This window comes from Podarcis vaucheri, assembly GCF_965113315.1.
Source record: "Podarcis vaucheri genome assembly, chromosome: 2".
In the NCBI taxonomy this organism is placed as follows: domain Eukaryota; kingdom Metazoa; phylum Chordata; class Lepidosauria; order Squamata; family Lacertidae; genus Podarcis; species Podarcis vaucheri.
In genome coordinates, this window is record NC_138760.1 from 35,704,017 (window position 1) to 35,717,788 (window position 13,772).

Consider the following 13,772-nt stretch of genomic DNA (forward strand, 5'->3'; position numbering starts at 1 on the left):
GATCTGGAATCGCAAGAGCTGCCCACATCCCCAGCAAAAGCTTTTGCACACTGCTGCCACCAAGGCAAGGTTCATCATGACAGACGCATCTGTCTGTCCTACTATCTAAATATGGAGAAAGCTCAGCCCAGGAGCGAAAGCAGCATCTGGCGCTGCTGGCTTCCTGATCAATGAGCTTCCCAGCTCCCAAACAGAAGCAGCAATTAGGGACTGCTCTAAGGAAACATGATTTCCCAGGGCTAAAAATAACCACACAAGGAGGGGAGGAGGGATAGAGGGATAGTCCTGGGAGCAGCCCTCCAGACTATGTGCTGGTTATTGTCCCTCTGACAAGCTCTGAAAGGTTTCAAAATGTCCCTTAGAGATAGGGGAAATTGGACATGCGCCACTCGTTCCTTCCTGACCAGTCAAGCTCTAGCTTTGGCTCTCAGGATTCTCTTTTTGGAGCATCAAAAGTATGCATTTCCAGAATGAAGTGCAGAATGAATCTAGAGCAGAATCTTGAAAGCACATGTTCGAGAATCTAAAAACTGGCGTGTATCCAAATGCCAGAACTTCTTTCAGTTCTACAAATCAGTATGCTCTCCAAATGCTTTCAGACAACCACCGCCAATTTTTATGTACTTTATTATTATTATTATTATTAACTCCAAGACTACCAGTGTTTTGCTAGTTCCAGCCTTATTTCTTGGAAATTGCACTTGGTGCAATCCTTATGGGACTGATGAAATTGAGAAAGCAGCAATAAAACTTCGAGGTTTTCCATTTACACCCAAGAACACTAGCAGAGTAGCACAGAGGAGAGCATGGGAGGTTAGCCAGATATAATGGCAGGGGCAAGGATCACACACAAGCCACATCCATGAATGCCACCTGAAAACTGGGTAAGGCCGTAGTGCTGCCCGAAAGTTTTGTGCTGCAGTTGCAATGTACAATGTAAGAATGACTGCCTATGAGCCGACAGTGCAGAGAAATATGGAGGAACTTTAGAAGGAATGTTGCCTACATTCTCCAGAATAAGTGAGCGAATGGTGCTTATATGGAAGAAAAGACTTGTTTGTGTTGAAGCACATTTCTGTTTGTGATTTTATAATGGCCTTGTTAGTTTTTGAACTATCCTCATAGTCCAAAAGGCACTACAACTGTCAGGACAAAACTAGACATGACACAGAAGATCTAGGAACTGGATCGCCTGTGTTTTTTTTAACTACTGTGGGGGAGAGGCAGAATGCCCACCCCAAACTGGTGTATTCAACAACATGTACTTGACGCAACAATAGAGCCCCACCTCTCAATCACCTAACATCACTATGGCACCAGATGACTCTCACCCCCTCTTTTTGTCCACATGTCCATGCAGAGAGCTCTGCAATTTGTGCCCAATAGTCAGCTGATTGTTGGGGCTCACATAGCGCTACAAACAGAACTATGAAAGCCCTGACAATCAGCTGAGGCCATCACTGCCCTGACTCCTGCCAAAGGAATTTCACATTTTGAAAAATAATTCTGAAGCTGTATATTGCCACAACCTATTCCAGGAGTGGGGGAGCTCAGTGGCCAAATGCAGCCCCCAGGCCCTCTCCTTGGCCCTTGGGATCCTCCCCAGGCCACAACCCTCACCGGCTCTGCTTTGCACCCTCCATGAGTGGCTTTGCCTGGCTGGAATGTGTCCTTGCACTTTGATAATGCCTCTTGGTTGTCTGGGTAGCGAACAGAGAGGGGTGTGTGAAGGTGACTAGACACTAGTCTACTGTACAGAGGAATTGTTTATGTTCATTGCTCTGCCCTCTTTGGCCTCTGGCCTTGCCCAACACTGGAATGTGGCCCCATGGAAGTTTGCTGAGAAGGGAATTTGGCCAATGGCCTCACAAAGCTCCCCCACCGCTGGTTTTTTTTTTTTATGTTGCCATCTCTCTGTCTCTATATCATAACAAATAAAAAAAAATAAAAATTGTCCAATAGCACCTTAGAGACCAACTAAGTTTGTTCTGGGTATAAGCTTTCGTGTGCATGCACACACAAAACAAACTTAGTTGGTGTGGGTTAAACCACAGAGCCTAGGACTTGCCGATCGGAAGGTCGGCGGTTTGAATCTCAGTGATGGGGTGAGCTCCCATTGCTCGGTCCCTGCTCCTGCCAACCTAGCAGTTCGAAAGCACATCAAAGTGCAAGTAGATAAATAGGTACCGCTCCGGCGGGAAGGTAAACGGCGTTTCCGTGCGCTGCTCTGGTTCGCCAGAAGCGGCTTAGCCAAGCTGGCCACATGACCCAGAAGCTGTATGCCAGCTCTCTTGGCCAATAAAGCGAGATGAGCGCCGCAGCCCCAGAGTCGGCCACGACTGGACCTAATGGTCAGGGGTCCCTATACCTTTACCTAAGGTGCTACTGGACAATTTTTTAATTTTTTTATTTATATCGACTGCGTCAGACCAACACGGCTAGCTAGCTGAATCTATATCATAACAGTGAGGGTCCTGTGAGTTCTGTGTAGATTCTGTAAATACTGGCAATCTGGGAAGTAGCCCTTGGGAAAGTAAGCCCTCCGTATGCAAGGATCTTTCCATTGTTTCTTGCTCAGCGCATGCTGAAGAATGGACCTAGTGGATCACGAGGAGCCTTTCATTCTAGGGCAGAACAGGCATTTTTAGGCCAAGTGCTTATTTTTGGCTTCACAGGACAGCCGGAAGGTCATTCTCGCAATCCCAGCAAAGTTCCGGCCGCATCTGGGCCAAAGGCATGGCCTGTCTGTTCCAAGGCACACGGCAAGAATACTTGGTTTGTGTCCGGAGCACTGTGATCCCATTCAGGAGCCCTTTAACCAGATTAGAGAGGGATTGAAGGATTTAGCTCTGGTGTGAATCTGAGTTTATCCCGGATGGGTTGCCAGCACGGCGGGCATTGCCCAACAGCCGTCCACAAGGACACAGAGCACAGTCTTTCAGCCAAGGAGTCCAGCCTTCTGAACACATGGGGGCCTTTGTCGGCAGTAGGATGAAGGCTGTGGGGTTAGGAGGCAACAACATCCCTGGGTTCATCTGGAGCCAGGAGATCCCTGGAGGGCGTTAATGATTAACAGCCTGGTTGGCCTTAAGCTTGGCTATGCCAGGAGCTGTAAACAGACCAGGGGCAACACTACTGGCACATTCCCCCTCGTTCCCTCCCCCATGAAATGTTTTCCTAGACACGGACTGGTGGGGAGAAGTTGACTCTGTATCAGGAGAGTCCCTGCTGGCTGGAGCGCAGGAAGTGTCATGGTGATGGAATGCACAAGCCACTGTCCATGAGCAGATCAGGGCTCCAGGCATCGCGGGGCATGTGTCCTCTTCAGCAAGCCTCATCTCACCCACTACACAAGGCGCAAACAGCCCTACCCTCCTTCCCACGTGCACTGCCTACTGCAGACACCACACACACAGACCCCTGGTACCTCGGTGTGGCATTCTGTCGCTGCCTGCACCACCCCACAGACAGCACAGCTACACTGCCCTTTGCTGGATCCCTGCAGACAGCACAACATCAGAACCACCAGCACAATGCTGGTTTTCTGGATCCCAGATACATTGGCTGAGTGTACTGCCTACATTCAACAGACATTTCACAGACACATCCCAAATCCAGAGAACTGTCGTCTACCCCTTACAGAGATACAATTACCCTCATCTTTAACAAACTACAGTTACCAGGATTCTTTTGAGAAGGGGAATGTGTTTTAAATGTATGCTGTGTATGCAACCATTATTTCCAGAACTCTTTGCTATCTTCCCCACTCCCCACATCTCTGTCTCCCTCTCTCTTTCTCTCTGTCTCACATACCTGCCTTCTAATCCAAAGTACTGCTGTTTTCTGGCCACAAGGCAAGGCTATTTTGCCAATCAATACCATAGACAGAGGTGTCCTATGAGAGGGCTCATCCTATCCCCAAAGGCACCCATGTTTCCCTTTGCTAGTACAGTCGTACCTTGGAAGTCGAACGGAATCCGTTCCGGAAGACCATTCGACTTCCAAAATGTTCGGAAATCAAAGCACAGCTTCTGGTTGGCTGCAGGAAGCTCCTGCAGCCAATCCAAAGCCGCGGAATCCCCATCGGACATTCCAAAGAACGTTTGCAAACCGGAACACTCACTTTCAGGTTTGTGGCGTTCGGGAGCCAAAACGTCCCAGTACCAAGGCATTCGGGATCCAAGGTATGACTGTAGAAGAGATCCACTGTCTAGCCTAGCTATGCAAAGGCTTTGGGATTCTTTTCTCATGCTCTGTTGTTTTGGGCTACCTGCTGCTCCCCAGCACCGGCTGCAGACTTTGGCAAGCTTGCCTGTGGGGCAGGGAAGTCTCTGCATGCTGGTGCTCTGAGGAGACGAGCAAGAAAAGGGCAGCCCCCCCCCCCGTGCTGCATTGTAGTGGATCAAGTCTCCCTGGGCACTTGGCCTGCACCCAAATCCAGCCCTGAAATAGCTCCCCACCCCCAAACAGGCTCCTGTTACAGTGACTGGCATCTGAAGCAGCCCCCTAGATTGGGCGTCCTCAATTCCTCCTGGCAGCAGTGAGGGTCAGAAGGTTCCCCGCACCAACCAGACGCAGGGTCAAACCACCAACAAGCACCAAGCACCTGATCTGGGCGGAGGCTGCGGTGGCCATATTCACTCCTAGCAGGTCCCTGTCAGCCCAGAATTTCCTGGCACTAGACAGCCTTCCTGGATGTAGCCCAACAAACCCAGTTGCAGAGTGCGTCATTCACCTTGGAACCAGGGTACTGGAGCCTAGAGTTTGCAGAAGGGCAGTCAGAAACTTGCAAGACTTAAGTGCTCCTCTTTTCTCCTTCTATCTTATCCTTCGCAGGGCTCTGCTAAACCGGCCACAGGACGTTCCGTAGGCAGCCAGCAGCTCTGGGAACATCCCAATGCGGCTTTGCAGCCCTGCAGAGGGATGTCCCAGCCACGTCTTCTCAGTATCCTGCTGGCACTGGTGGTGTGCCCTCAGGTAAGGGCCTTGGTCCCCAACCCTCCCCAGCCCCGCTCCATCCCAGGCCTGACAGGCACGTACATATCAGGCCGGTCCTCCCTTCTGCTGTCTTTTTTCCTTCAGGGATCCTCAGCCCAGATCATGGACTTCCTCTTTGAGAGCTGGAAGGCCTATAGCGAAGAGTGCTACCACAACATGAGCCTTCTACCACCATCCACTGGTGAGACAAGCACCCCCTGGAGGTTGGGCATCAGAGCACCAAAGTCAGGGATGGGGGCAAGGAGGAGGTTGGACATTTATCACTCTGAAGTGCAATGGACATTTAAAGGCACTGGTCAGTTTTTCCATCCAGCTGCTTTTCTTGCTTGTTTGTTTGTTTAAGCTCAGCCTCCTTGCTAGGCAATGAGCAGCTGAGTGCTAGAACCACATGCATCTGTGCATGCTGTGGAAACAAGACAAGAATTTTGGAAGCTTAAGGGGCATAGCAAACTGCCTTACACTGACAGATAGGTAGCCGTGTTGGTCTGCCATAGTCAAAATAAAAAAATTCCTTCTAGTAGCACCTTAAAGACCAACTTAGTTAGTTCTTGGTATGAGCTTTCGTGTGCATGCACACTTCTTCAGATACACACTTCAGATACACTTCAGATACAGTGTGTATCTGAAGAAGTGTGCATGCACACGAAAGCTCATACCAAGAACTAACTTAGTTGGTCTTTAAGGTGCTACTAGAAGGAATTTTTTTATTTTGCCTTACACTGAGTCAGTCTATACCAGGTGTGGTGAACCCTTGGCTCTCCAGATGTTGCTCAGCTGCAACTTCCATCATCCCTGTCCATTGGCCATGCTTGCTGGGGCTGATAGTTATAGTTTGACAACATCTGGAGGGTCAAATGTTCCCCACACACTGGCAGTGGCTCTCCAGGATTTCAGACAAGGCGTCTTTCGCAGCCCTACTTGGAGATGTCAGGGATTGAACCTGTGGCCTTCTGCATGCAAAGCATTCTCTCTGCCACTAAGCTACGGCCCTATGCCAAGCTTGAGGGAGAAAATGAGCTACCTACAGTGCTGGGTCCCAGAGGCAAGTGTTGTTTCATAAATCAGCATACACAAAAGATGACGGGTTCTTTTTCTTTTTCTCAAGAAGTTGCTGTAAAAACTGTTTCAGACAGCAGTAGAGCACAAAGGGTAGGCTGAGTGGAGGTGAGGTTTGTGGATGAATTACTAGGCAGTTGTGTGTGCAGACACATGCATGTGAAGCTGGCAACAAGGGTCCCATATGTGTTCCAAGGGCAAATTCTGCTGGTTGATGAAACACTTGAGGGACATGAATGTGGGCAAAGTTTCCTAATTAAAGAAAGAGTGAAAAATAAGGACGAAGTTGCACACACATTCAGACACATGTATAACCCGCTGTTCCTACCACCGTATCGCATGCAGATCCTAAGTTTCCTCCTCTCTCTGACAGAGCTGGTCTGCAACCGAACCTTTGACAAGTACTCATGCTGGCCTGATGCACAGCCCAACAGCACTGTCAATGTTTCCTGCCCCTGGTACCTGCCCTGGTACGACCAAGGTGCGTGCACTGGGGGGAGAAGAAGACTGGAATGGGCCTGTGCCCTTGGCAGGGGGGCAAAGGAAGGAAGTGACATGGGAGAGTTACTCAGGGCCCAGCCACACTTTGCCTTAAGTCCATACCTCTTTGCGCCATTTTCAATTTGGTCTAGGCCTGGATGTTCGCACTTGTGATTTCTGCCTCTGATTTTCTTTGGGGAAAGACCCTAGAAACCCCCTGTTCATACTTCCTATAATCAATAGTCCGCTTTTCAAGTTGTCTCCACCTTCAGTTCCGCTCACCTGTAGCAGAGAGTCAGAAAATCAGAAAAGCCAGATACTCAGGAAACTGGATAATCAGATAATCATTCAACATGCACGAAAGGAGCCAGGACCTTTCCACTACAGGGATGGCCCATCCCGTTTCACCACCTGAGGTGAAACAGGAATGCGCTGTTCCCTGCTCCCCAACTTTCACTGTTGCTGGAATGCTGCCTTCAAAGCACTGCCACTCATCTTTCCCACCCTGTGGGGGTGGGGAGTGGCAATGCAATGCACAGGAACACCACTTCCTTGCCAAGCTCGGTGAGAGCCAGGGCATTCCAGGTGTTGCTGCTCGTCTTCTCTACCCCAGGAGATGCCTTGCACCAGAACATCTCTTTTTTGCCAGTGAGAGAGGGTTGTTCTAGCAGTGGCAGAAACGGTGGGGCAGGCAGAGTGCCTCCAAAGCACTTCTGCCATCTGAGGCAGGTGCTTCACCCCGCCTCATTGGTGAGCCGGCTCTGTTCCAATACATACCGTATTTTTCGCTCTATAAGACGCACCAGACCACAAGACGCACCTAGTTTTTGGAGGAGGAAAACAAGAAAAAAAAATATTCTGAATCTCAGAAGCCAGAACAGCAAGAGGGATCGCTACGCAGTGAAAGCAGCAATCCCTCTTGCTGTTCTGGCTTTTGGGATAGCTGCGCAGCCTGCATTCACCCCATAAGACGCACACACATTTCCCCTTACTTTTTAGGAGGGAAAAAGTGAGTCTTATAGAGCAAAAAATACGGTATTACAGTGGTACCTTGGTTCTTGAACTCAATCCGTTCCTGAACTCCGTTCAACTTCCAAAACATTCACAAACCAAGGTGCAGCTTCTGATTGCTGATTGGCCATGGAAACAATGCCGACAGCAGAAACGGATGATCAGCTTTCAAAAAATGGATGCAAACCGGAACACTTATTTCCAGGTTTGCGGGGTTCAGGAGCCAATTTGTTCATCAACTAAGCCGTTCAGGAACCAAGGTACCACAGTATTTAATACGTATTATTACAGGCAGAAAATAAAGCTGCCTTTGGAACCATTGCAACCAATAAAAGCAAACGAGTTGGGACACACAGATTTTGCACATATATCACTTGATCACTATTTTAATATGAGCACCAAACAAGGAAGAGTAAACTAAAAAAAAAAACATTTTAAGCATGATGAGGAAACTAGAAGTGGGGTGCTCAAAGCTGGGGAGACAACTGGAAAAATTATCCCACAGGGGTAGGCAGGGAGAGAAGGAATGGAGGTGAGAGCAGACTTCCCACAAAACAGCTTCCTGGAAAGCATGCAGAATCCAATTCAGGAACTATTTTAGGACTGGTTTAGAAGAGAGACACATTTTTCTTTGGGTTTTCCTCGTGACATTTGTTCCAGTTCAGCAGTAAACAACAGGTTTTCCCAGGGAAAGTGGTGGGACAAAGCAAAAACCTATGGACCTGTTATAACAGAGTGATACAAAATACTAGAAATCACAGGACAAACGAAAGTGTGGCTGAGCCCTAAGAAGGGGAAATAGACAGGAAAGAAATTAAGAGGGATCGGGATGATAATAAACTAGAGAAGGATGAGGGAAAAGTACTGAGGGTGCAGGAGATGGGGACTGTGGGAAGGCACAGAGGAATAACAACAAACGGTCAGAACAAGTATAGGATGGAGTTATAATAATAATCCTAATAAGATCACAAAGGATAAGGCAATCAGTGACTACTAGCCATGTTCTGACTTCATGGACAGAGGCAATATGCCTCTGAATACCAGTTGCTGGGAATTGCAAGTGGGGAGATGGTTGTTGCACCCAAGGTTCTGGTTGGTGGGCTTTGTGTAGACAACTGGATGGCTTCTTTGTGATCGGGATGCTGTGCCAGATGGGGCTTATGATTCAGTGGGGTTCTTCTTCTTGCCTTATGCCAGGCTTCCTCAAACTTGACCCTCCAGATGTTTTTTGGCCTACAACTCCCATGATCCCTAGCTAGCAGAACCAGTGGTCAGGGATGATGGGAACTGTAGTCTCAAAACATCTGGAGGGCCGAGTTTGAGGAAGCCTGCCTTATGCCTTCATTCCCTACAGTGAAGCATGGGTATGTATTCAAGAAGTGTGACCCAGATGGACAATGGGTGACCACCCCCGAAGGGAAGTCGTTGCGCGATGCTCATCAGTGTGTGATGAACAACGAGACCATCTTAGAGCAGGTGAGAGCATGGCTAGCTAAATGAGTCCTGGGGGCTGTTTGCAAGAACATTCCCCACCTCCGTTGACTTTGTACTCAACGTACTATACCCATTTTAAACAGCAGATAGATTACCAGGATTAGTACTATCCCTTTGAGGCCTCAAATTGGGTTAAACCACAGAGCGTAGGACTTGCTGATCAGAAGGTCGGTGGTTCGAATCCCACCGACGGGGTGAGCTCCCGTCGCTCGGTCCCTGCTCCTGCCAACCTAGCAGTTCAAAAGCACGTCAAAGTGCAAGTAGATAAATAGGTACCACTCTGGCAGGAAGATAAACGGCGTTTCTGTGCGCTGCTGTGGTTCACCAGAAGCAGCTTAGTCATCCTGGCCACATGACCCGGAAGCTGTACGCCGGCTCCCTTGGCCAATAAAGTGAGATGAGTGCCGAAACCCCGGAGTCGGTCACGACTGGACCTAATGGTCAGGGGTCCCTTTGCCTTTACTATACCCATTTTAAACAGCAGATAGATTATCAGGATTAGTACTATCCCTTTGAGGCCTCAAATTGTCTCTTTCCTCTCTTTCTACTTCCAGGAGTGGTTTGCTAAGATCTACGGGAGCTTCAAGGTGATGTACACGGTTGGATACTCGGTGTCCCTCTGCACTTTGATCCTTGCCTTGGCTGTGCTGCTGGGCTTCAGGTGCCTTGGGAACTGGCCTGGGAGGGGTGAGGGTGATGGTGATGGGGGTGACCACATTAAGGGACAGTGCCCAAAGCAGTGAGGGGGAGGGAACCGGGAAGTGGGATAGTCAGACCAGGTTTCATTTGATCCTAGAAAGAAGTGGGATGGCTGTAGGTCTGCCTGGAAAGAAGTGAGATGACAGCTCAGTTGGTTAAAGCATGGTGCTGATAATGCAAGGTTGTAACTTTGATCCCTGTATGGGGCAGCTGCATATTCTTGCATTGCAGGGGGTTGGATTAGATGATCCTCAGGGTACCTTCCAACTCTACAATTCTATGCTCCTATCTGGTTGGGTGGAGATGGAGCTCCTTTAATTTGGAAGGGATCCGTCCACACTGGAGATGCTGGGAATTGCTCTTTACCTATTAACATATTTGGCAGAAACCAACACTTTGCATGCTTTCTGACCGAGTGAGACAAATGACATACAGTGCAGTTTTGTGTTTCTTTAAAAATATATTTTATTAGAGAAAGTTGAGGTGGATTCATTCAACCCTCTTTTTTTCACCACATGGTTGTTGCTGATGTTTTACATTTACTCTGTTGGGTTGATCCGTTTGGGTCCCTAATCGCGTGGCAGGTTCAGCAAGTGCACATACATCAAGACCACAAATTAATTACCTGTCTCAAAAAAAGTATAAGATCAGGAATGTCATGGGTCTCTCTGCTAGCAGGCACCAGATAAAAATTATCCCTGTGGTAGAGAAAGCAGCCATGTCAGAATGCAACTTTAGGAAGTATGCATGTTGCTGTGTACTTGTGATGAAAATATATGACTGTGTGGGTGTGTACTTAGGTCAGTTGAATGAAGTGTGTGTGTGTGTGTGTGACAGAGAGAGAGAGAAAATATGGCCCTATCTGCACTATATATTTAAAGCAGCATCATAGTCCTTTAAACATCCCCGGTTCTCCCCAAAGCATCCTAGGAGCTGAAAATTAAGCATGCTGATAGATATTAGGAGACCCCTTCAGAGAACTACAATTCCCAGAGCTCCCTGGGAAGAGGGATTGATTGTTAAACCTCTCTGGGAGTTGTAGCATTGTGAAGGGAATAGGGGTCTCTTAACACCACCCATAACAAAGTGCCTTCCTGGGTCACTTTGGCCTGGATTTAATTAAAATATTTTCTGGTCAAATCTGCAAAATATTTCCAGATTGTCCAGGAGCTCCTGGTAAGCCAAACAACAGTTCATGGGAGAGCAGAGCATGGGTGAATGCGTAGGTGTGGGATGAGGAGCAGAGTGGAGAACACAAGGCATGGAGGAGCGGGGTGGGGGGTTAGTACAGTGGGGTGAAAGAGAGAGATCAGGGTGCAAGGAGTGGGAGGAAGGTCTGGGAGAGAGAGGCACTGGCTGCATGGTGCTGGCCATGCTGGACAGGCGTTGTTGACAAGCTCCCTGCTCTCCAGCAAGCTGCACTGCATGCGCAACTACATCCACATGAACCTCTTCGCCTCCTTCATCCTGAAGGGCATCTCGGTGCTTATCATCGACAAGCTGCTCAACACTCACTTCAACCAGAAGATTGACGACTACAGTGTGGGTCTTTGGCTGAGTGACGAGGTGAGTTAAACATTCCTGGTTCCCCACCACCACCTTTTTACACTTGTTTTAATTTTCATTTCCTTTGTTCCCTTTCCCCAGGGAGCATGGAGCTTCAGTTGATTCCCCTCTCCACCACACATAAACAATTATGGTAACACCTGCCTACACTACTTGGTAGCTACACACTAGGCCCCACTCCCAAGTAGTTGTTTTCACATACAAGTATACCTGAAGGAGCGTCTCCACCTCCATTGTTCTGCCCGGACACTGAGGTCCACCTTCTGGTGGTTCCCTCACTGCGAGAAGCCAAGTTACAGGAGACCAGGCAGAGGGCCTTCTCGGTAGTGGCACCCTCCCTGTGGAACGCCCTCCCACCAGATGTCAAAGAGAAAAATAACTACCAAACTTTTAGAAGACATCTGCAGGAAGCCCCGTTTAGGGAAGCTTTTAATGTTTAATAGATCATTGTATTTTAGTGTTTTGTTGGAAGCTGCCCAGAGCGGCTGGGGAAACCCAGCCAGATGGGCGGGAAATAATAATAATAATAATAATAATAATAATAATAATAATAATAATAATAATTATTATTATTATTATTATTACAAATTCACAAGAGCCAGCAAATAAGGGGGAAAAGACATAGGATGTTTTCTCAGAGCTTTCACAAGGCTTAAGTCAGCTTGTAATGCATCCTTAAATCCCAGCAAAACCTAAGTTTGGCGACTATATCATTTCTCTGATGCATCCAGTCATGAGTTAATAACATACCCACAGACTGCAATAGCAATTTCTGGTGTCTGGAATTAAACTGCTGGAAGGCTGGATCATGTGGGATTGAAGAGTGGCCTCAGGGCTAAGCCCTGCTTCAAATGAAGCCATGCCAATAGCATCCCCAAAAGCACCTTCTTCAACCCTCCTCTGGTTCAGTACTCACCTTCACTCATGGTTATGGGACCCAGAACCACCACGCTTTGCTCTCACCAAGCAGCCTGAACTAGCTACACTTCCAAACTTGATCCAAGCCATTGCCTCATTGCCAAGTCCTATACTTTACTGCCACTTGAGACCGAAGCTCCTGTACTGGTGACTTTTGTTTTTAACGCACCAACCACAGAACTATGGGGAGTAGCAAACTGCTGCCCCCATGCATCTGCCTGCTTAAAGGGACAAGTCCACTTTGTGTTGAAGGTGACCCTGGGGTTGGGTTGGGGGGGGAGAGCTTCTTGCTGAAAGTTCCCAGACTTTCCTTGCCCTTCTCACTGACCCCTTGCCATTCCCCCAGGCAGCAGCCAGGTGCCGGGCAGCCACTGTGTTCATGCAGTACGGCATTGTGGCCAACTATTGCTGGCTGCTGGTGGAGGGGCTCTACCTGCACAACTTGCTGGTGTTGGCCGTCTTCTCCGAGCGCAGCTACTTCAGCCTCTACCTCTGCATCGGCTGGGGTGAGTATATGCAGGGTTGCCAAGGCCCTGGAAAGGACGAGTGACTGAATGTCAGAGGCACCTTCGCTGGAGCAGAAACAGCAGGGCGAGAGTCACTGAGGGTGGCAGGGAAGGAGAAGCACTGTGGCTGGAGATTGCGCTAATCTGCACCGTTTATTATGGCAGGGGTGGGGAAGCTCCACTCCATGGGCCAAAATGGTTTCCCTTGAAAGACGTCAGGTGTGGGGCAGGCAGAGACGCGCTTTGACCAGGGGATGTCCTGACTTCAAGTCTGCTGATTAACAGCACTTCAAAGAAATTTGGCTTGTGGGGGGTACGGGAGATAAGGCCAGGATTCCCACCTTCATGCTATGAGGACGGGGCATATAACCTCATCTCAGAGTTATGGGATGGGAAGAGTGTGACACAGAAGGTAATGATGGCGACAATGGTCAGTGTTGGATCCAGAGCAGGGCTGGCCTGTGACGTTTGCCGCTGTAGGCAAATCACCCCAGCAACACCCCCACCTCCATGATGACACCCCCTCTCCAGATCCGGGGGGCCCTGCCCCCTGCCATATGTGCACTGCAGCCAGCCCCACCACTACAGCAGGGCTGGACTTGGGTCTTTCAAATTTCAGTGGCGCTCTGTATGAGGCCAAAATTCATCGCACACCCCCTTCTCTTGCTGCTCAGTTTACCATGTTATACAGTGGTACCTCGGGTTAAGAACTTAATTCGTTCTGGAGGTCCGTTCTTAACCTGAAGCACCACTTTAGCTAATGGGGCCTCCCTCTGCCACTGTGCCGCCGCTGCACGATTTCTGTTCTCATCCTGAAGCAAAGTTCTTAACCCGAGGTACTATTTCTGGGTTAGCGGAGTCTGTAACCTGAAGCGTCTGTAACCCGAGCTACCACTGTAGTTGCAAGCCCTGCTGCATCCCCTAGGCTAAGCACCCAGTATGGTGGAGCCAGTCACGCTGCCCTAAATCCGTTTGTGACAGCACCTGCACCTGCAATGCTGCCATGATGCAGTGGCAGCAGTGAGGCTGCAGCAATGAGGGCAC

General features: G+C 48.9%; 1 protein-coding gene across 2 annotated transcripts in view; it reads left to right on the forward strand.

Annotated features, from left to right (window-relative positions):
- The window catches only part of GCGR (glucagon receptor), a 43,220-nt gene that overhangs the window by 21,145 nt on the left and 8,303 nt on the right, over positions 1 to 13,772 (forward strand). The window contains exons 1-8 of one of the 2 annotated variants that reach the window (XM_082211095.1): positions 4,607 to 4,722; positions 4,837 to 4,977; positions 5,083 to 5,179; positions 6,428 to 6,535; positions 8,900 to 9,021; positions 9,594 to 9,700; positions 11,151 to 11,304; positions 12,569 to 12,728. In XM_082211095.1, the coding sequence (XP_082067221.1) occupies positions 4,924 to 4,977; positions 5,083 to 5,179; positions 6,428 to 6,535; positions 8,900 to 9,021; positions 9,594 to 9,700; positions 11,151 to 11,304; positions 12,569 to 12,728 (802 nt within the window). In that variant the 5' untranslated portion in view covers positions 4,607 to 4,722; positions 4,837 to 4,923. Of the gene's footprint in view, positions 1 to 4,606; positions 4,723 to 4,836; positions 4,978 to 5,082; positions 5,180 to 6,427; positions 6,536 to 8,899; positions 9,022 to 9,593; positions 9,701 to 11,150; positions 11,305 to 12,568; positions 12,729 to 13,772 lie in introns of those variants that run through there. The other variant, XM_082211094.1, reaches the window with a different exon arrangement.